The 24,125-nt window shown below is 38.3% G+C and overlaps 1 protein-coding gene across 5 annotated transcripts in view; it reads right to left on the bottom strand.

The window, feature by feature from the left end:
• Positions 1 to 18,526, bottom strand: part of LOC116244279 (NEDD4-binding protein 2-like 2) — a 47,864-nt gene extending 29,338 nt beyond the window's left edge. Inside the window, exons 1-3 of one of the 5 annotated variants that reach the window (XR_016462963.1) lie at positions 15,888 to 16,957; positions 11,942 to 13,371; positions 2,634 to 2,758 (exon numbers count right to left, since the gene is read on the bottom strand). Coding sequence is in view for 3 of the 5 variants with exons in the window: in XM_031615873.2 (XP_031471733.2) it covers positions 2,634 to 2,758; positions 11,942 to 13,371 (1,555 nt within the window). In the remaining 2 variants the exon portion in view is untranslated. Of the gene's footprint in view, positions 1 to 2,633; positions 2,759 to 11,941; positions 13,372 to 15,887 lie in introns of all 5 variants that reach the window. The other 4 variants (XM_031615873.2, XM_090133383.1, XM_090133387.1 and 1 more) reach the window with 4 other exon arrangements.
• Positions 18,527 to 24,125: the final 5,599 nt, after the last annotated feature.

Genomic DNA, 24,125 nt, shown 5'->3' with positions numbered 1-24,125 from the left:
TCAGATTCTTCAGTGCCTCTAATAACTCCAAAGCATCTTACAATCAAAGTAATACCTCTGTCAAATCATAAACTGTAAGAATAATTATTTTGCTGTTTAAAGAAATCTCGCAAAGATGAATTCCATTAAAAAAAAAAAAAATCAACTGCTCTGGTACTACAGATTAAAAAAAAATTAACTTAAGATTAACTTTTACTTAGTTCTAAGCAGTATTAATGATGTGAGTTACAAACATGTCAAGAATTTCACATTTCAAAGACCTTGCAAGAAAAAGAAAAGAGTTCAGTCTGCCTTTCAAAACACACTGAAAGGGCACAAGAGATAGAAAATGCACAATGGCTGCAAAGGAAAACCCTGAACCTTAGGAAATGCATGATCCAAGGCTGGCTGCACACTAATTACTGGACATATGCATTATCATATTGAACTTAACATGTGTGCTTGTGCACCATTTCCTCTCATAGTCTCCTACCTCTTTCAGCACACAAACTTGTTCCAGGATTGGGTTAGGGGTATGTATCAGATCATCAGCACGACTCTAGCATTCCTCTTTTTCGAGATAATTGTAAGATAAATAATGAATAAACCAGCATGACTGCAAATGAAGAAGGATCATCTTTTGGTGAATATTCTTGAACATTCCAAATGGCCACTACTTTGCCTGATCTTCATTTTCTAGCTGTCAGTTTTGAAAGTCACAGATATCATTTACAGAAGTGATATGAACTCATATGAAGACAGTGAAAATTTATTTTGACTATGTAAAGTTCTATTACTACTACACTTCCCAAAGAATGTTCAAATCGTTAAGTCTGGCATCCAAGATAGCAAGTTATTTTAACAACTGTGCCTAAGGTTGCCAATAAAAAAAAATTCATAATGTAACACCACCAGTGCTCACATGGAACTTACGATGATGAATTAGATGACAGAGCTGAAATATCTGAAACTCAAAATATGAAAAACAGTGTTGTAAAAAAGTATCCAAGAGAATTAATAAGGTCTTGCTAAACAGAGTCAGAAACAGTATATATCAAATGAAAAGAGAGATCCACAATGAGTACTGAGGATTATTCAGTATATATATATATACACACACATACACATCTGTTGTATATGTATTCATTGAACAGACACTGTTCAGTCTGTACACTGAATGAAACAGGTATCCAAAGGAAGAAAAAAAAAAAACTAAGTTATTGTTGAGAACCACGGATTTATCCTGATGAAATCAACCCATAAAACAAGAAGAAACAAAAGGAAAAGAGACTGGGAAGTAACCACACAGATGGAAGGCAGAAAAAAAAAGATAAAGTATGTTCTATCAGAGCATTAAGAATCAGTGGAGAAAGTCATGAAAACTGAACAAACTGGCTTCATTAACCTTGCACAAGTGACAGACTGACGTGACAGGCTTCAGGATTTTTCCCTGAAAGATGGCATTCAGGAAAGAATAATAAAGAATACAAAGATTAATAAAGGGAATAACCGATTCGCCAATGAAGGGCCAAAATTTACAAAAGCTTGTGAAGAAAGATTGTATTGAAGTCACAATGGCAAATTAATTCCAGCATTTGCTGTATTTGTGCACTTGATACCCCAACCTACGAATTAAATGCATATGTGCTTTGTTATCAAGGATATGTAATTCACTGTCTTGTAAACATTCAAGAGTTTTAAATCCTGCTCATCTAAATCCCTCACACAGTCACTCAATCTTATCAGCTTTTCTGTTCCTCAGCCAACTTGTAACTTCCTTTGAAATACTTATAATGCTGCAATGCAATGTCAAAAAGGCTTCTTACAAGTTTTACAATTCCAATAATTGCTCCAAACAAATTCTTCATGTTCACTTGTAACTTCTCCCCAGTGCATCATATATTTTTATTAGAGTGAGAATAAAGGGGAAAATATTTGCACTGTCCTGCAGACATCTTTTTCCTTGGGTGCTCCATAACTTCTGATGCAAAGAAGGATTCATTCCTCTTACACAGGAAGGAAGCTTCTGTTCAATCTCACTCTGCAATGTCTTAATCTGCATGTAAAGGAGTGGATCAAACATGTAGAGAGATTCTTAGAAAACTACTAGAGAAAGGGTGAGAATCAGCCTGTCTTCCATCCTCCTAACCTTGGGTACCTACTTCTCTTTAACTCAATCCTTGACTGGTAGGTGTTTGCTTTATTTGCTTTATGAAAGTGTTAACCCACAAAAGAAAACTAAAGCTTTGCTCAGAAAAACTCTTCCACGAACCCTGGACAAACCTCAGACCAGGAAAGACTCCGGAAAAACCAAGACACTGCTGACGCCAGCAAAAAATGTTCAATTCAGACACAAGGATATTAGTCTCAGATGTAACAAATCAGCAGGTCAGAGCATACAGAAGAGATTTTGCCCTTAGAATTTGCACCTTCTACAATTTCAAAATCCAATTTAAATTCAGATATTGATTAAAATATAACATTAAAATACAAATATGTATACTCTGACAGTTTTATTTATATATACACACACCTATACTTCCACACACACATACATGCCCCATCTCATACATACTATTTGCACATGCGTGTTAGGCTTTCCTTCTATTTTCTAAATAGAAGAGTAATTTAATAGAATTTCATTTCATTCAAACCTCTCTTCTGGTTCCAGTCATGGGCATCACCCAGCTGAGCAGCATTATATGTATATCCATCTTGTTGACGAAAGTAATCATCGGTGCTGAGTACAATGCCATCACGGCTATGGTCGAGCAGAAAACTATTGAAAAAAGAGAAATGTAAAATGTGACAAGATTTATTTTTCATATTAACCCCCCCCCAAAAAAATAAAGCTAAAATAAATCAGTGCCCTACTTCTGAAATTCTTGCAAAATTTGAAATATTTTGTACTGGAAAAACGTAAGTATACTATTAATTTCAATTCAAATTAAAGCAGTGTTCTTCCCCCTCTTTACTCCTTTATTTGTTGTTCCTCCAACTTAGAAGTCTGTAACCAACTACTTCATGTCTCTGTCACAATAGGTTCTGAGCACCTAGTGGTCATTTATTATATTCATTAACACCTCCCATGTCAGTTTTTATCTGTAATTATCTCCAGGAACCAATCTGATCATGGGACCTGGATATAACTGAGAAATGAACTGGATGCTTAAGTAGTTCTTCCTCTAAACAAGCATTCTTCTGCCCACTGTTCATGTTACTTGCACATACAATATGCACTGAATAGGAACAGCAAAAGAAAACTTCTGATGTTTTCAGCAATTTTCACATTTTCACGGAAAAATACAGGATCACAATAAGATTTCAGGATTGTGCTACTAACAAAAGTCAGGATTGCAGAAGAGTATACATCCTGTATTGGAGGAATGATATTCCATTTCTATGTCTTCTGCCCCAGTCCGAACCATACAATCTCACTCACACCTTCTCATCAGCAATGGCACTCCCTGCATCTACAAGTTACCCAGAAAAAAAGTGACCCTTATTTTTTTTTTTTCCTGGGTCAATTTTTGGAAACTTTAGCATTTGTACTTATTCGAGCGAAGGCCCAAAAAGATGACACGAGGAAAGTGATGAAAGAAGATCAATACAGACCTCTTCTAGTAGCAGCAGTGAGCTGCTACAGGGGTAACCACATCCTTTAGAACTGCAGTTCCAGTCAAACAGGTGACAAGAAATTTAAGATACAGTTTTTAATTGCTGTCGTTCACACTTCAGGGTTAACAAGGTGACAGGAAAAGCGTAAAGTGTTTTACTATCCCTGCATGTATTAAACTTCAAATCAGGAGAAAAACAATCACTTCTTGAACCACTTAAATCACTTGATTAAAGTGGGTTAGCTTGGCTTCCTGAGGAAATGCCATTTTACGGTGACTTTCAACAGAACATGAGTTTGATGGGTGAAATGAAAGGGGAAGAAATGATCAGATAAATCAAAACAAAACAGTTAGCAAATGAATAAAATGCAGAGATCCAAATTAGAACCCTAAAAGATTAGAAAGTAAAACGGATTGCAGTGTGAGTTTTGCATTTACCCAGCCTTTTCAGGCCTGCCATTTTTAAGCAGCACAGATATCTCACTAGAAGTTTATTTCATTTGTGGGTCAGAATAACCTAACGTTAAAAATTACAGCAGGAAGCCAGATGAAAACAGCTTCAACATAAAGAACAAAAGACACTGTGGGGAATTCAACTAAGGCAAAAAGGAAGTGGTTGTAAAGTATATTGTTAACAAGTTTATTTTTTTAATCTATTTCATAATATTTCACAATATTGGTAATGTTTCTGATTATTATATTAGTTACTGCAATGACTAATATTATTACCTAGATTAGTTATTGAAATGAGTGATGAAAGAATATTGCACAAATCCATTAAACTTCTCTAGAATTCTCTATTTGCATTGGCATGAAATGCAACAGCTAAACCACTGAGAGGCATAACTGAGCTAGTTTTTGGAGTTAACTAAAATTCATGCTCAGTATTGCCCAGGAACTCCCAACAAATACCTGTGAATCAGAGAAACCAAGGACAGCAAAGTTGTGTGTGTGTGTGTGGGGGGGGGTTACCCTCCTGGTTGATCAGCAATATTAGAACTCTGTACATGTGATCAAACCCACATTAATCCAATCCAGTGAGTAATCTCTGTTCTGTCAAACATAAACCTTATGTTCAGAAAATCCCTGGAAATTGGTGCTTAAAGGAAAATCCTGTGAAACAGAGATAACTGTCCTTTCAGTCAGATCTACAAGTCTGATCCCATGACTGTTCTTGTTTTCTATAGTATATTCTAATTTATAAAAACAGCCACTCATTGCCACAGAGCATCTATATCCCACTGAGACTCTTGGAATCCACTGCCCAGTGGAAATTGCAGCAACTACTCAGGCTCAAAAATAGGCTCTGTACCCAAAGGCTACAAGAAGTAAACTGCACCAGCAGCATGCATGATACACTGCTGTTGAGATGCCAGGAACAGAGGACAGCTGGCCAAACCCCAAACCACAAAGGCAAGGCAACAAATGCATGTTAGCTCTAAGTTACCAAGCTTTCCCATAAATAGCTGCAGGGAGAGCTACTTAAGTTTAATTCTCACAGGAGGAACGTGCTGTGTATTGCCATGTCATCAACGATAGACCTTGTAGAGCTCACAGTTAAAGACTGTGAATGGCCCAACATTACATCAGTTACAACTAGAGACTTGCATTAAAAACTCATCTGGAAGAAAAGTAAATCCAATTTTACATAACAATAATTTAAAAAATTAAAAAGACTATTATATTATTTGCTTTCCTATACGTTTACAGTCCTACAATTAAGTTGTTGGTTATTCTCGCCTTTAAAGCACAGAGATTTCTAACAACAAAACCAAAATTACTGGGGAACAGAAGAAACAACGAATAATGCATCTGTGAAGATAAAAGATGCCTTCGATCCATTTCTTCCCTTTTTGTACTTCCTCCCTGTTCCAGAGTACAAGGTTACCTCAGAAAAAAGACCAGTGCTTTTTCAGAAAGCAGAGTGATATGACAAAATTACAGCCACTTTGTTGGACATCATTCAAACAATATTTTTGTTTGAGTCTTCACCTTTTAGTAAGATGGGTATTTCACTGGTAGGAGAACACAAATAAACAAAATGGCACCAGTAAGTCATACAGCATAAAAAACAGCATTCTCTTCTAACACCAATTCCTGTTTCACATAAAATATTTAACAGGAACGTGCATTTCCTAAGTTATCTTGCCAGGTTTTCAAACACGGCCCAATTTTCTTATTTTTAGTATTCTACATTTGCCAGCTAATAATGCTCAAAACAAATGGCTCCACCTTCCACACTCACTTCTTGTGTGCTGAATGCATGCGCATGTATCACAGAAAATAAGAACCGCCTTCCTTAAGAAAGGAAATAAGAACTAATAACTGGGACCTGATTCTTCAACTAGCTGTGCAGAGTGGACACAGGCACCCTCTGCAGCTCTCACGAGCCTGGCATCACATCTGTGTGGGGATACATACAAACTGACAAATGAACACACAGCAACCAATGGGGCACTCATCCGTATTATGATTTCCAGAAACTGTTCAGAGTTCTGTAAAGTAATTCATTTACTCAAATTCCTCTGTATTTTCCAAACCACAACAGTCCTAGTAATAAAGAAACACTGCAAGGGGTTAGGAATCGTGCAAACCCATAAACACAATTTATTCTTGAAATATTTTATTACTGTTTTTCAATGCTCAGAACATATGACAATTTATGAACCTATATATCCAGTGTAACAAATTTAATAACCTGAACTATGTTTGCAAGAATAATCCTGGAACTACATAACTGCAGAGGCAGACTGACTACCAAAGATGATAGGGCAACAGAATCCTTACCCCAAATACAACACACACACCACCTCCAAGTAATGAGCTTATGAACTAGAGCTTCAACTATGATGACAGTGTTCAGAGCCTGTTTCATAACTTAGGCATGAAGTCATAAAACAACACTTTAAAAGTCTAACAATCATCTCTTTTAGAATCTGTGCCATTTCAACTTGTAAAATCTTAAACATCAACTTCACATGGAATAATTTACGCACTTCTAAGATGTATCTGAAAATAAAATTTATCCTGGGCTCATGAACTCAGATAGAAAAAACAAAGCACACCTATGCAAAGAATGAATCCAACCTCACAAAGAGGCAATTCCACTGCTGTGAGGTGGGGAAGAAAAAACAATGAAGATAATTCTCTAACAGGAAAGTCAAACTGCAGATCAGTCAGCATCAGTACGTGCACACGTGTGACACAAGTCGCAGTATTAACCAACCACTGCAAACCAGCTCTTCTTCATCCAACTGCAAGACGTTCCCTGCAATTGAACATTCACCTCTGAGCCTAACAGGGCAGCGACACTGAAGCAGATACAAAAATCACAGCAGCTCACTTAGTTTTTTTTTTTTTTTTAGATAAGCTAGTTGATCTAATACAAGTTATCATTTCTACACACAAAACTCATCTGGAAGTTCAAGTGCTCATATAAACTAGACAGCAAACTAATACATATTTTTTCTAGCATGTACATACCCACATACACCCATGCACCAGCTTTAAATTTAGTTCTTCAAAACAGTTCTGCACTCCACACTGCAGTTAGCTTACCTTGATAAATAACTTTACAGTTAAGATGTCTTAGAATCTAATAAATTATTTAAAATAGCTAACTTAGCATACAAACAAAGAAAAAAACAGACTGTAACTAAACGGTTTTTAAAAATCTGTAGTACTACTAAGCTGTTTAAATGGTACTTGTAAGTGATTCAATAATCAATGTAAATGATTTGAATAGGCAAGGGGAATGGTTTTAAACTGAGACAGGGGAGGTTTAGGTTAGATATTAGGAGGATGTTTTTCACATAGAGGGTGGTGATGCACTGGAACAGGTTGCCCAAGGAGGCTGTGGCTCCATCCCTGGAGGCATTCAAGGCCAGGCTGGATGTGGCTCTGGGCAGCCTGGTCTGCTGGTTTGTGACCCTGCACATAGCAGGGGGGTTGAAACTAGATGATCATTGAGGTCCTTTTCAACCCAGGCCATTTATGATTCTGTGATGCTTTTAACACTATTACGGGCAGCATTTTTAAAGAAACGCAAAATTAGGAACAATAGCACAGAAATATTTCTACATCCAGCTGTAAATACCTATTTAACCCATCCACTCACAAGATCCAGAAGCTCTTCATTCCAACAGCAGTATTCTCTTTCTGGAATACTCTCTTATATTGGCCTAACAACAGATTTAATTTCAAGCATACATTGCCAATGATGCCAATATTTGTTTTTTCAATCTCATTAAGTTAATTTTACACAAATTCATGTTGATCTATTTATAGAGGAATGGAAAATTGGAATTGCTGCCAAATTTATTTGCAAAATATCCTAAAAATCAAAGTCTTTTTAAAAATCTTTTTCCCATGGCATTTACATTCTAAAGATCACATTACCAACTACTTAAAATTACAGCACATTTTTTGCTACTTGGGCTAAAGATACCATCACTGGGTATCTTTCTGGACAAACAGTATAGAACATTCCTAACTAAACTGTAAAATCACTTCCAAAGCAAAGGAAACAAAGTATTTTCCAAGCTTTTCTCTGTAGTGCTTTGGATTGAGGGAGCGTTATCTAGCAAAGTACAATCATCTGCTTTTCTTTTACCTATTTTTTTCCTCCCAAATCCGTCCAAGTTGCAGGACTTTAAAACATCAAGTGCACAGAAAACAGAAGTAAAAAGCACTTGGTTTTGTACAAAGCAGAGCAGAAAAAGCAAAGATTCCCACTGCAATAAGTCTATTCCTGAACAAAGCATTTCTGCAATTGAAGCAATGTAGATCAGCACCAACACTGCACTATGAGCACTATGAGAATGCACTTCATCCAGCACAACCTTAAGAACAAAAAGAGAAGGAAGAAAACTGGCCTAAAATGGGAAGGACTTAGGAAGCATAGTGGTACAAATTGCAATGAGCAATTCACAGCTGTCACCGGAAGAAACAAAAGAGCAAAGCACAACAAAGAAATCAGTACAATTAACCTGGGAGTGAGACCAAACCAGCAGCTGATACAAGGAAAAGGTAATCCTAAGGAAAAAAGAGAGGAAGACTGAACCAAGAAATCCACTTAGAAATTTAGGGCAGAAGCAGAGATATTATACTGCAGCTGCCTACACATGTAATAATGCATGTAATAAATCAGTGAGATCATGAGAGATCTCCAGTGACCAGGAAAAGGTTAATGCTATGCCCATATTTGAGGTAAGGAAAGACAAGGGAACTGGGCTGCTCAAACTCACCTAACATCAGCTTCCAGAAAAATCATAGATTCCAACAAAGTGCGCTATTTCCAAACATGTGAAGGAAATTAAGGTCGTTACAAAGAGTTAGGGTGGGTTTACAACAGACAAATCATGCTTCGGTGGCTAGACCAGACTGTACTATGTGATGAAACAACTGGCTTTGTGGATGATGCCACAGCAATGAATGCAATATCCTTTGAATGTATTAAGGCTTAAGGCTCCAGTCAGTACCTGCAGAGTAGCAGGACTGACAGTGAAATCAAGATGCCCAAAGACTTCACCATTAACCTGGATCATGAGATGATCCTTAAAGGTGACACCACACTGGTAGCAAAGACAGACATACCTAACATTAGGGCTCGGTGTCCTGGAGGATACAGAGAAATCTGAGCACTGGGCTAAGTGAAGTTCAACATGGAAAAGTGCCGAGCTCTCCATCTGGTGCAAAAAATACCTATGCATTGGTACAGAATGAAAAGTAACTGGTTGAGCAGCCCAACTGAAAAGATCTAAGAATTACAGCAAATATCAAACCGAAGATGGAATCAATGGTGCAATCACATCAAAAGAACAACAAACATGCTATTTTTTTATTAGGGAAAAAGTGGTCAATGGAGAAAAAAAAAGTGGATCTATGGAAGATTACCCCCTCTGTCCCTTGCTTATCAGTTCTAAAATACTGTGTTCAGTTTGGGGCTTCCTAGTTCAAAAGGCACTTTGAAAAACATGAAAAGGCTGAGCAGATGGCATATAACCTACAAGTACCAGAGAAGCTTTGAGTACACTTATGGAAGTTCTCAAGACAAAAATATGACTGATCTGATCCAATGATGGTGGTAGTCTCGCTCCAAGCAAAAGGATGGACTAGGTGACCTCCAGAAGACCCTTCTAAGAAACACGCCTTTGATGTCAAGCATGTGGGATGACAAAGTCAAAACAAAATACAGACTTCATTATAAGATTAAGAACAGACATGTCAAGTTTGGGAGCAGGAGGAAACGCGTCTGTACTTACAAATCCACAGTTTGCACAAGAATGCAGACTGGAATTCAAGATTCCTGAGTCTCACTACTGCTTTGCTGACATTATACACTTGAGAAACTTGCTTGCAAGATGCAACTAATTCCTTCTACACCTGATCTATGAAGATAAGTCAGTTTTGTGCTTTTCCTATACAGTCATTTTGCTAGCACAAGCAGTAGAGGTTTCTCTGATGTTCCTAAAGATGCCCAGACTACCAAGATACCATGGGTACTAATGACACCACAAGGCTATGGTGTCATTTGTTGTCCTAGTCTGCACTGCAGAACTCTACGATGCTATATAGTTCTGGTTTTTAGTTTCTTCCCCCAGCACATCCCACCCCTTGGGTATCTGAGACCCTGGAATACGATTTTGCAGGAATTAACAATTAAAACCAAGCTCTGAACATACAAAATTGCATACAGCTGAATACAATGACAAACAAGTCCCACACAGTTCAAATTCAGTGCACCCAAATTCAGTGACTGTGATTGACCTTGATCTTACAGCACCCACTTCCCCATCTGTTAAATGCAATTAGTAATTCATCTGACAAGTAAGAGATGAAAAAGCATGAATACAGATTCATAAAAAACTTAAAATACTTAGGATCTTTCAGCTAATGTGACTGTCATACTTGGAGAAAGATTGAAAGGCCATTCATCACGCAAAGTATGGAAAAGATAATGTTAAATAGTCTCATATTTAAAACTACCCAATTTCTGCACTGAATAAAGCAGTCTTTTTCCACTACAATTATTTTCTATGTTACTTCTATATACTTAAGAAACTACTGCAATAATACTCACATATTAACACTCAGCTTCAAAAACATAGGTTTGCAGAACAGAACAATCAGTAACTAGAAAATGTGAGTTAAAATTATACAAATGTTAGAAATTACTAGTAGACAATCTTCTATGATACAGCCCCCTAAATACTAGAAAAAAAAAAATCAAAACCCACACACAGTAAGGTTGCTCCTTTACACAAAAACAAACAACAAGGAAGAACATAATCACTGTAACTATTTAATAGCCTGCTAACATACAAGGGAATATAACCACAAACAACATCCTGTTTGTCACATGCAGTTTCTGGATGAAGCTCAATCAATAAATACTAACAAAGTAACTTCTTCTGTGTGCAAAAGAAACGTGTTTTCATTTACTACAGACAGTGGTTTTGTTCTTTATCAACCTATACACTTTTTACAGTAGGCAAAAAAAAAAAGTGAAAGCAAGCTGGAGTTTGTGCTTGCCTTTAACTCTGTGGGAAACTTCAACAAGCACATTTCTAAGGGAAAATGACACTTTCCTTGTGTGTTCACAAATTAAAAAAAGGTACAGATTACGCAGTTTCACCAGTACACTGAAAAGGATTACACTTCCAGAGAAGCAAAATTCTTCTAATGGTCTTTGAAGATTTTTGCACAGCCATAAAAAATTACTACTCCTGCTAGATTATACCAAAGATTTTTTTTTTTAATGAAAAAATTTGATAATAAAAGGGGCAGACCATCACATACTAGTGCATATGAGAACTTCAGAATAAAAGTCAAAGAACATTTCAAAATTAACATAGAACAGCTTCTGTTCTTCAAAATTCATACTAATGGAGACAAAAAACAAACCATGTGATTCTAATATTTACTGTCAGATGTCTTTGCTAAATAAAAATGACTGCATTTTAATAACCTAATTTACAAATATCAAATTTTGCCAAGTGCTTGCTGATAAACTTTTCAAAAATTCTTTTTTTTTTTTTTTAATCTGAGTAAGCTTCCCAACCTTTAAGCCTTCACTTAGAATCATAGAACGGGTTGAAAAGGACCACAGTGACCATTTAGTTTCAACCCCCCTGCTATGTGCAGGGTCGCCAACCATCAGACCAGGCTACCTAGAGCCACATCCAGCCTGGCCTTGAATGCCTCCAGGGATGGGGCATCCACAGCCTCCTTGGGCAACCTGTTCCAGTGTGTCACCACCCTCTGTGTGAAAAACTTCCTCCTAATATCTATCCTATACCTCCCCTGTCTAATTTAAAACCGTTCCCCCTTGTCCTATCACTTACCGAGACAGCGTTGATTTCCCTGACCCAGGTAGGCCTCTTAAGATAAGGAGCACTTTCCGTGAACAATCAAACCTCTCCTCAGGTGGCAAAGAAAATCTATGCATTTGTTCTGCACTATAAGTTTTTGGTTCTTCCCAATACTCTTTTCTGGTTTCACAGAAACCATTACTTCGGAGTCCACTCTGGTGATTATTTCCATTTCTGAAGACCTGAGCACTATGGAAATCAGTATGACCACCACTGTAGCTACTCTGATCATGCACTGGACCATGACAGTTGATATCCCGACCTTCATGGTAACCATAGTAATTTTCATAAGAAAGTTCATCATTCTGAGAAGGAAAAGCATTTGTTTTTTGCTGTGTGGAATTAAGTATCTGAAAATGTGCCTGATGGGTCAGTCTAGGAGGAGGAGGCCCCTGAGGTACTATGAAAGACTCCCTTGACTGCCAGGCAGGTCTGAATTCAGGCACTGAATAATTAGACTCCATTTGTCCATTAAAGGCATTTTCAGTTTTCCAGCCACTTGTTTCCATGACAAAATGCTGCTCACTGCTTATTTTCTGACTTCCCTGATCCCCAGAGAAATATTGTCCATTCTCATAAATGGACAATAATGGTTGTGGGCTGTCCAACAATACATGTTGATAATTCTCTTGTGATGTTTGACTGCAATTATACACAGAAAATTGTTCCTGAGAAGTTTCAGTTTCTTTTTCCTGAAGCAGATTTAAATTTTCACTTTCCAGCTGGTGGATTTCTTTGTAGAACTGGTCCAGTTCATCATCCATTCCTGATACAGCAGAAGAAATGGCTGGCACCTTCTCTGTCTCAGTTCCTTCAGTTCTGTTTCCATGCAAGCCATCTCCCACGCTGCTTTGATATTCATCACAGCTCCCAGACTGGTCCTGCGTATTACACTCAGCAGGCTTGTAAATCGGTCCAATAAATTCTTTGCTTGTAATAAACTCTTCATCTGACTCATTTCTATTTATTGAGAATGCTTTGCAACTATTTTTAGTATTATCTTCATTGACATCATTCACAGTAAGAGGATCTTCCTTTCCTTCATCCTCAGTGTCATTTACTGATACAAATGGAGGATTTATATTCTGCACAATCACAGAATCAACTGTTTGATGAAACTCTAGATTACCCTCTGGAAGCCCTTCACTCGCTGCTCCCAAGACATCCACAGGTATTTTCTCTTGCTTCTGCACTTCATTATCCCCTTCATTATCTGAAACACACACTGGTATCAAATCATTAGATGTTCTGTCAGGGTCCCCTTCTTCTTGAGTGCCTTGGTTGCCACAATCAGAGAGGTTCTCAAAAGCCTCTTCCGTTGACTTCATCTTTTTAGAACGCGGTTCTGTTGTGATTTCATCCTGACACTCCAACTGCCTTACTCTACTTTCAGCATGAAGCATCTTTGGAAAAAAAGATTAATACATTATCAGCACAAACAATTTTAAAGCAAAGTAAAAAAAAAAATATCAAGTTACTGAGGCCTATGATGTGCATCTTCAGAATCTCCACTATCACAACTGAATGTGGAGTACGCACTGAGAAGGAGAAAAGCAGACAGTAAATACTGGAAGTCTTGCGCAGTAGCATGGCAATTTTGTTTAAACATCTTTACATATGAGAAATACATTGTGTTGAACCAGTCTTGCAGTCATGTTTTGTATCTTAATTTACAAATCGGTCTTTCTTCATATGAATTTTATATATGAAAAATGTTAGATCAACAACTTCTCTACTGACCTTTGCTAATCTGCCAAGCATCATAGACCTCTATGGTAGGATTAACACATGCCAAATTTCAAAGCACAAACTAATGCCTGACATCACTACTAAGATGACCAACAAAAATGCAAATACTTCAGACACTGGGATCATTTTCTGCGACAGGAACTCAGCTAATTCATTTTACACCAATAAAACAGATATTGGATGACATCTCTAAATTGGTACTGGTTAAATAAGGCTTAAAATTAAGTTTACATTCTGACATTATGTTTCTGGTTACGGAACAACGAAAGACCTTCATTAGGTACCAAAACCACACAGCTGCATATTTTCAAAGTAAACTGAAAAGGTAATCTAAGCACCAAATGAATTACAATCTAAGAATGAGGCAGTAAGTTCCAGAATGATAGACAGAGCAAGAGCAATTAAAAACAAAGTCAGGTAGTTCTGATCAGTGTGACATGCAGTCATGCCATTGCCCTATCCATTATCCATAGTTTGATTTTCCTCAGCACTCTAGAAGTCTATATGTAACGCAGTGAAAAGTAAAAGTCATCATAAATTAAGTGCCAAGTAGTATATATAGCAAGCCTTCCAGAATAACAAACATTATTAAATTAGAAAGTATTTATCCTACCAGAGGATTTATTCTCCTACTCTCTGTCAACTGTGGAATATTTCATCTTTCTAAGAGTTAATATTGATCAAATGTTACATGCTCATCATCTCCAACAAGAAACAACTTTTTCTTTCCTTCTCTGTCTGAAAAGGATCTGTAGATAACATCAAAAGAAGATTTGTAAGTAATATTCTTCATTTCAACTTTATGTGTAAAACTTGATGGGGTGTTTATCAGGACACTTCCTCATCTATGTACAAAGTGAAAAAGAGAGTCAGAAAATGCTTAAGTCAAGGAGTTTTACTGTTTCTATTTCATTTTGATAACTGGAAAATAGCACTATTGCCATATGGTGGAAAAACAAAGCCATGCATGCCAATACTTCCTTGGTATTACTGGAATGCTGATCTGGGTACCACACTCTCTCCATCTCTCAAGACACATACATTGCTTCTCGCACATCTGCTTTTCAGTTCCGCCTTTTTGCAAATTAGAAAACAAGCATGACATATGCCTATATCCCCCAACTACTCAAAAATGATATTTTACACAAGAACATTGCAACCTGTTGTAGGGGACCTGCTTTAGTGCGGGCATTGGACTCAGTGATCTCCAGAGATTCCTTCCAATACCTACAATTCTGTGATTCTGAAAAGTTGCTTTACCCTCATTTCTATTCTCATCTCTCTTGTGGAATGGGGCTTATGCAAGGCATACACATATGCTTGTGTGAAATGAAAGGAGCATGTGAGCTACCTGCTGCATGAGAATTTCTCTCATGATGGAGGATACTGCTGTGTGACTGTCCCACACAAGAAATACTCATTCTTTCTTCAGCAGGCTTGCTCAGATAACCTTAGGGAAGGATAAACTGCACATAAAAACATTTCCACCTGCACTCTCAGAGCACGTGCATACTGAGAAAGTGCAATCTACCTTACAGTCTTGCCTTTCGAAGGGAACAAAATAGAACCACAGAATATCCCGACTTGGAAGGGCCCCACAGGACCGCTGAGTCCAACTCCTGGCTCCATACAGAAACACCCCAAAACCAGGCCATATATCTGAGAGCACCGTCCAAACACTGCCTGAACTCCAGAGGCCTAAGGTCATGGTCTTTGCCCTGGGGAGCCTGCTAGCTCTGTGGCACTGAAGATACGGCTGGAAGCACCGAAGCCGAGCCCACACACGATGCACTCGGCAGCGCTTACAACACCATGTCACCACTTCGACCTGCCAAACGCCTCCAGCAAGTAAGTAACTGACGGCCGTAAGCTCCACGTCTACAACAGATTCAATAACACAAAAAAAGAGGACGCGTGTGGCAGAGGCTGAAGATTAGAGGAAGGCCCGGATCCGCCCGCTGGGCACGGAGGAGGCAGCGCTCCGAGCCCTTCACGCTCAGGGACGCACCGCACGGCCGGGCCGGGAGCGGCAGCGCTCGGGGGCCGCGGGGTTCCGCCCGCCAGCAGCTCCCTTCCCCCATCCCCACCCGGCACCACAGCCCCAGCAGCCGGCTCCTTCCCCCGCTGGCCCCTCGCTCCCCCTCACCCACATACGTGTGAGGAAACCAACCTCAAGACACGGGTGCCCGCCAGTTCGTCTTCAGCCGCCCCGGCGAGCGACGCACCCCCAGCCGGCGGTGGGGGAGGGGAGCGGAGGGCAATCCCTCACTCTCAAAATGGCGCCGGCTCCACCTCCTCTGCTCTCTTTACCGCGGCTCGCTCTGGGACTCGTAGTTGCGCCCCGCAGGGCACAGGACTACATCTCACAGAATGCCCTCGGCGGTAGGGGGTGGGGCCGTCGCTCAGCGGGCGGTGGGCAGGCAGTTGGTGTTGCGGGCGGGATTCGGGCCGCTGTCGGTGAAAGGCGGCTCCTGTCCGAGGTGCGGCCGGAGCCCCGGCCTGAGGGGAGGGGCGGTGCTCTGCTCGGTTGCTGTGTGCTGGGGTGACGTATGGCTGCTTTTGTACCCCTCATTCCTTCTCTTTGGGGAAGAATTCCCAAAGGCAGCGGGTCACTGGTTTTTAGGCGTTCTGAGCCCTGGCTGCGCTGCTCTAAAGTCATAGAATCATAGAATCATAGAATCACAAGGTTGGAAAGGACTTGCAAGATCATCTAGTCCAACCATCTTCCCACTACCATTGCTGCCACAAGCACTAAACCATATCTCACAGCTCCTCATCCAGACGGCTCTTGAACACTGCCAGGGACGGCGACTCCACCAGCTCCCTGGGCAGCCATTCCAGTGCCTGACCACTTCTGAGAGAAAATGAGCAAGTTCGTATTGATATCGAAACATCTGGTGTTTATTCCTAGAAAAAGAAAAAAGAGAAAAAAAAAAATCGGCTGCCATAAGTGTAGGACAAAACTCTTGAGTGCTAAAATCATAGCTTCAGTGCTGGAGTAGTTGTGTAGGTACTGCATACGTGCTACCAGACCTGGGGAATCTGCATGCAGCTTCTCCTAAGAAGAGTGGCAGAGCCTTTTCCCACCATTCCTGTCTGGAAAAGCAGTGTATGAATTCCTGTGGAAATCAGGAGCAGTTCAGTGTTTGGTGGTGGTCTTTCTTGTGTCACTGGGGCCTGAGTTTTGTTCCATATTTTGGACAAAAGAGTCAAGCAGACAAATTCTAAAGTTATTTTGAATTAAAGAGAAATTCAGAAGGATCTGGTCATTTCTACCATGGAGAGTTCTTTCAGGAAGGGAAATAGGAGAAAAAACAAAACAAAACACTGACCTTTGTTACCAAAAGAAAAATGTATAGGTACAGCATATACAACGGGGTGTGTTATTGCAGTTAGGTGGACTAGTTCTAACTCAAGTATTTTTGGAAATACAAGGACCTGCATTGCTTTATTCTACACTTTGTATGAGATTATCTAAAAAATAATGAGTAGTCCTCAATTTTAGTATTCAAAAAGATTTTGTGACCAAGATGATTGATTTCTTAGAGGAGTCTTGATTGCATAATCCTAAGGAAAAGATTTATTTCCTATCTAAGATAACATTTATGGGCTTCTCTACACAAGCTAAATCATGAGAAAACCATGAGAAAATCATGAGTTAACCATTTACACAGAATGAGAGTGTCCTCTGACCTTTTGATGATAGTGCCTGTAGATCAAAGCTCTCAAGCACTTCATGGTGTGTTTCTAGTGATTGTCTCAGATGTATTTCATTTGGGGAATTCTCCCAATACTCATATATATAATTAAATAAGCCACGCATTGCAACTGACAATACTCTATCAGATTTTTTTTTTAACTTTACTGGGTGTAATAAAATATGTTTCCCTGATTATATTACAGCTGCTACAGGTGGGTGATACCTGTGCAACCTACTGTAAGGAAGCTGCTTTTGCGGGGAGTTGGACTTTGTCATTTCCAGAAATCCCTTCCAACCCTTACACCTCTGTGATTCTGTGATCTCATAGGGAAGATATTATACCTATATCAGACAAAGCTACAAATGATTCTCTTAGAATTCTGAGGTACTCTAGATTGTTAAAGAAGTTCCATCAGGAACATCAGCAGGATAAGCTGATAGAGGGTTAAAAGTAGAGTGAAACTACCTGACTTGTTCAGGACTAGTCAGAAGTTCCTCGACATCTATGCCAACACCTTAGTACTAGTTGATGAAATGTTGTCTTTAATTGATCTAAAAGAAGAGTGAAAAGGAAAAATTCCACTTTGTATAATCATTATTGCCATAATGTTTAAAGACCTGTAAGTTTGGGTTGATCTGAACATTAGAGATGCCATCATAATTTGTACATGTAAGGGAAACGAACAAGGTTCAGTGAGAAAAAAAAAAAGATATGTAACTTGGCATTATGTAACTTCAGTGTTTAAACTTGCAAACAGAACATTTTCTCAGAGTAGTTTTGCATTTTATTTTTTTAATTAAGAAGACAAGAAGGCAACTGCCCATTTTGGAGGATGCCTTGATTATCAGTTATCATGGTTTACCAGTATTACTGGTGGTTTAGATCCATGGCACAGGTCATCAAAGTAAGTAGTTACAGTAAAAAAGGCTGCGTTCTTCTGTCTGAGCTCAATTTCATGTTATGTAGAAAAAAAAAGTCTTAGAGTGCAACTTCAAATTACCAGTAACTTATAACAGCTACTGTCAGAAGAGGTGCTCCTGCTACCCCCTTCTCATACCTGGGCTTGTCTATATGCTGCCCTGCTTCCTTAAGTGTATTAGCTTCTGTTGTTTTACCACAGAGAGTCACAGTGCTCCTGTGTTGGCTCATCACTGGTGGCTCAAGTCTGTCCTGTGGTGAGGAGGGAATGGGAACATGTAGCTGGAGAGAGTATGGGGGACCCCTCCGTTTAGCTGCATTCAGCTGTTTGATCAGTTTCACTGTGATGCCTCATGAATTACTAACGTGACACTTCCAGCACCTTTGTGTAACTGTTGTACTCCAGTAATGCTACCTGCTATGACTCCACCTCTAGTGTTAATTTCCAGTATAATCTTGCTTCTCGCCTGTTTCTCATTAACCACTTGTATCCCATAGTGCTGTATCACTTCCTTCTACCAGTGCTGGTCTTTTTTTCCCCTTTCCCTCGCTTTCTGTTTCATTCAGATCCTTCATTCTGTTTTGTGTCACTTTCCTTTAAAAGACTAATGCACCAACTTTATCTTCTGCAAATCTGAAATGTGGCACCACAGTGGCATCCAGTTGCTGAGGGAAAACTAAAGAAAAAAAAGTACTCAGTTTCTCAGCTCTCAGGTAGAGTCAGTTTGCACAGAGGCAGTGAGACCAGCATGGACACATTTGAGTCTTTGCAGAGACTGTTTGTAATGATCAAGTTTGGGTATGCTGCAGTGGCAGCAGGAATATTCTTCAGACTAGTCTAATTCCTGTTTCATTAAAGGAAGGTATTTTTAATAACTCTGAAGAAAGATTTCCCTTGAATTTGTTTCTGGAAGCATTTTAGATGAAACTTCCCAAAATAATTAAGCATGAAGAAAGTAGCTGGCATGAAAAATATTAGTCCAAAAATCAACTGTTGGCAAAACAATACATTTCTGTTTTCTACCCTTTAATAGAAAAGATTAGAAAATTATAAGACAGGACAATCAGACTCAACCTGTAATCACAAGGGAAAAAATCAATAGAAATATCCAGAAGGCTCTACTTGACATTAATTTTTACAGTTAAGAGTTAATATAGAATGATAGATAGTTCAGTCATTTAAATCTTTTGGCATGATCTTGTTATTAGACTTAGCAGAGTCCTGTTTTTTTTCTTCTCATAACCCTGTTCTTCTACTAATCTACTTTAATAAAACATGCATTTGTCTTCAAGAGAACTACTTACAGATATATTTGTCTCTTTCTAAAGAACCTTGTGTTTTAGTTTGTCCTGCCACTCTATGCTTCAGTGCATCTATTTAGAAAAAGTGAGGCTTCAAGATTATTTAGGAAACAGTCTTGCATAAGTCTTTGAATTTAAATCAAACTATAGAGAGAAATCCTGGTGAGCATTAGGGGAATTGGCTTACTCAACGCTATAGGAATATTTCTCATCAAACAGTTTTCTGAAACTGTTTGCAACTGATAGCAAAGTATGCTGTTCTGTAAATGACAGTTCAACATTTGAGTAAAAAAACAGGAATAGTTTTTTTAAAAATTTTCACCAGCAGAGCATTTTTAATTTTCAAATTTCAACCTGAGAATTAACATAGGAGTCCTGTTTTACAGTTTTGATAATGCCCTATTTACCTGCTGTTTTGGGGAGATAGGAGTACTTTCTGGAGCATGTAATACATTCCAGTAAGTGATGTTTAAGGCATGGCTAGTACTTCTTTTCACTATGATAAAAGTAGTTTGTCATTTGAATATTGTTATTTGGTTTCCTTTTAGGTTAAGATGAGCCTTCTTGGACATAAGAAACCCTAGAGAAAAAAAAAAAGAAAAAGAAAAAAAAAAGGAATATCTTATTAGTTTATTTTGGAGATTTTTAAAATCTTTGATTTAATTTTTGTTTGTTTGTTTTTGTTTTTTTGTTTTTTTTTTTTAAGGGGCAATCTGCAAGATAGATTTTTCTTGACAGTAGAAGACTTGTTCTGTGAGTTAGACCTGAAGCACTTTAGCAAAACAGAGCTAACACAAGTGTACGTTTTAGCCCTTGTTTCAAAGGACAGTGCTTTAGAAAATGTAACAACTGCTGGCCTGAGGTAAAGCTGAGTTTATAAGTTGTGAAATGTTAGGGGGAAGCAGACCAAGAAAAACAAGATTCCAAACAATTCATATGTTTCAAAGTAGAGCAAGAGGAGCTTCTGGGAAGAGACACTTCAGATGAAGATCCAGGCACTGCTTAGTCTGCAAGCCTATCTCAATAGCATCTCAAATTTAAATAAAAATTGGAGGAGATGGAGTATAATGCTTTCAGTGGGCTTAAATTCAATGAGACATTAAAAGAGGTAGCTTTCAATAGTGGACAGACAGTGGAATGGTAAAAGGAAAATATGTGAGTAGGAAAAAATGAGCATCAAACAGAGCAACTGAAAAATACCCAGCATTTTTCATAACAGAATATATTTAAGTATTTAATGCTTAATACATTAGTCACTCATGGGAGAGGAACAGATGATAAAATGCTATAGAAATGTAGTGCAAAATATGTATGACGTTGACATCCCCATTGTTTTGTAGAATACATGCACAGTTGTTACTTGAAATTACTTTTATTTGAATACTTGAGGTTTAACAACTGAAATTTTTACCTTTCAGATACAACTTACAGTAAAAGCATTTACCTCTTGAATATTTTCCTCATTTTGTCATACTAAAAGCATTGCTTAAGAATATTTAGATTACGGAATCTCTTTTTCCACCTCCCATCCTACATCTCAATTAAGTGTGGAAAGCATTTAAATCAATTAAAGGTATCTCAGAGGAGAAACTAATTTAATTCACTGACAAACTGAGTTATCACCAGGGAAAGAAAGACTGCTAGTATAGACTCCCAAAATACTAATTTTGTACTGTCAGCAAGGCATTAAGATTGGAATGTGTATATATATATATATGTATATGTTTCTAACTGTGGGTTTTTAGGTACTGTCTGCACGATGTGATATTAGTTGTAAGCATACATTGTACAAATAGTTGGGGTAGACAGTGGTTAGCAAAAAGATTCCATGACATTTGGTAACAAAACTAAGTTAAGCCATACTAGGATGTAAGCAGAAAAGATGCACTAGTTGGTACCAAAATGAAGCACAAATTCTGACTGCAGTAAAGAGACAGATTCCGTTGGGAGCATTAACAATGACATTTTCCACTTGTGTAGTGTAACATGAAACATTTTATTGCCCTCTTTCCAAACATGTCTTTAGAATCCCATCTGAAGAAGAGAGGTCAGCAATATAAATATATCTACAGTTAAGTGGAGATGGCATGTTTAGGGAGGCCATAGTAGTTACTGTTTTAATAGAAAGACTTCCCTTAAGTCATTTAATCTTAATAGTGTACTGCTGTAGATGTTAACTAGTTACATGAGAAAGAGATGGTGTGAAATGCTTCCTTTGGTCATCATCCTGATAAGTAACATTTCACCTTCACTCCTTCACTTTTTTTTTTTTTTTTTTTAAATAACAAAATATCACAGACTGATTACAGACTCCTGTATTTTTACTGGCAAAACAAGACAGATGCAGGTAGATATATTTGATAGTCAGGCATTAATATTAAAGTTTTACTTACTAAACTCCAGAATTAGTGCTGTATATTTGTTAAAGATACCTTCTGAGCATCACTGTGTCTTATTCAGCTTTTTGATTTTTGTTTACAAGAGACAATGTTGGCTACAGAACTCACAGCGTGAGTCTAAAATTCCAGTCATCTTAAGTCACTGTTTCCATGTGGCTTACTTGAGACATATGAGATACTAAAATTAGTTGCAAAGTAACTCATGTTCATAGTAACTTCAGTTATTCAGTTCAAGAACCCAACCAGTAAATGAGCAATTTTTTTTCTCTTTGAAATAAATCACTTCACTTGCAAGTAGAAAGAGTATATAGGCATTAACTCAGCAAAAACCTTATTGGTGTGAAGGGCTTAGTACAGAAATGGAATGTAAGCCATTTCAATTGGTTTTCTTAGTAAAATATTTTGATGCAGTTGTTCAAGCGTTGTAGGAGAGAAACAAAAGGGAAAATTGAATATGCCTGTGCTGAAAACAAAAAGTATCCTTTTCACAAACCTGTGACATTAAGACAGAGAGTTCAGATAAACATGGTTAAAAAGGGGAAAATATTGCCCTTTAATGTTAGAAATTAAAAAAAATGTCAGTTGGCTTCCATTCAAATTCTCTGTTAGTTCTGCTGGCCCTTTTTCCAGTGATATCTGCACAGAGGGATTTGCTCAACAGTTACTCTGAAGCAATCTATAAATATGGAAGTTGGTAGAACAATTAACTTTTTGCTGTCAAAAGCAGGAGTCTTTGGTCTCTGTTGTGCAGCTCCCTCCCTTCTGAAAAAGAATAATAATAATAATAAAGATTTTTTCTGATTTTTCTCTCTCTCTCTTTTTTTTTTTTCCCCTAGGAATACGCGATTATTGTGTCAAGCAATTTTAATATTTCACCATGACAAATCAGAAGGGATTGCTAAGGTCTACAGCAGCGAGCCTTTCTAAGGCCAAGTTCCTTGCAACTTTCCTTCCTCCCACAGTGGTATGCTGTGCTGAGGTGTCTTGAAAGTCTACGACATTTCTCATGTGCCAGCTTTCTTCCCAAGATCCCCATCCATTAGTCCTGTAGGTATAAATTACAGCTCTTCATTAAACAAAGCTATGACTGGTAAAGTAGTGTTCTCCTATTCTGTTACAGAATCATAGAAATCATAGAATGGTTTGGGTTTGAAGGGATATTTAAGACCATCTAGTTCCAACCCCCTGCTATAGGCAGGGACACCTCCATCTAGACCAGGTTGCTCAAAGCCCCATTCAGCCTGCCTCCAGGGAGGGGGCATCCACAACCTGTTCTGAAATGCCTTAAAATTGGAGAGCCTTCATGCAGTTCTCTAGTTCAAGTTAATGAATGAAAGCAGCAGAGGGACCTAAAGGCAAAAAATGCAAAGAGATTCATATGTGCAGATGCCTCAGTATTACTATAATGATTTATGAGACTCAGCAAAAATGTTTAATATAAATCTTCTTATAGTGATGTTACATTGACAGTTGTTGCTTCCACTCCTATTCACACTGGAAAAAAAAAAAAAAAAAACAAACAAACAAAAAAAAAAAAAACAAAGGGGCTTGGATTTTGGTTATAAGAAGACAATGCTGAGAGATACAATCAAATTTTACAGTTGAGAAAAGCTCTACTCAAGCTGAATGCAGAATATGTTTCTTAGCCAGTGTGCAGTGAGCTTTGGGAATCTGCTGCCTAAGCAGGCTGGAAAATATGTAGCATTAGCAGGCACATAAAGGTAGACAACAGGTCCATAAACAGATTCTAAAGGGAATAGGTGAGTATATATGCCATCCATGTACAAAGCAGATGTAGCATCTCTATTGCAGTAATTGTTAATGCTAGCAGTGCATGATGGACAGAGAGTAGGCAAGTCTCCCTCTATAATATCTCTTACTTGGTGTAGGGATCCTGCTTTGGCAGGGGGGTTGGACTCGATGATCTCTGGAGGTCCCTTCCAACCCCTACAATTCTGTGATTCTGTGATTTTGCTGTTATTTTTGTTTTATACAGGGGAATATGACAATCTCAAATTGTGCATTTAAGTTCCCTGCATTGGAAAAAAATGCAGGGACCATCAAACTGGAGATGCAAGGTATCAGCCT

This window comes from Phasianus colchicus, chromosome 1, assembly GCF_987193195.1.
Source record: "Phasianus colchicus chromosome 1, bPhaCol1.hap1.1, whole genome shotgun sequence".
NCBI lineage: Eukaryota > Metazoa > Chordata > Aves > Galliformes > Phasianidae > Phasianus > Phasianus colchicus.
The sequence above is the reverse complement of the archived record's forward strand: the minus strand, read 5'-3'. Positions and strand labels throughout refer to the sequence as shown.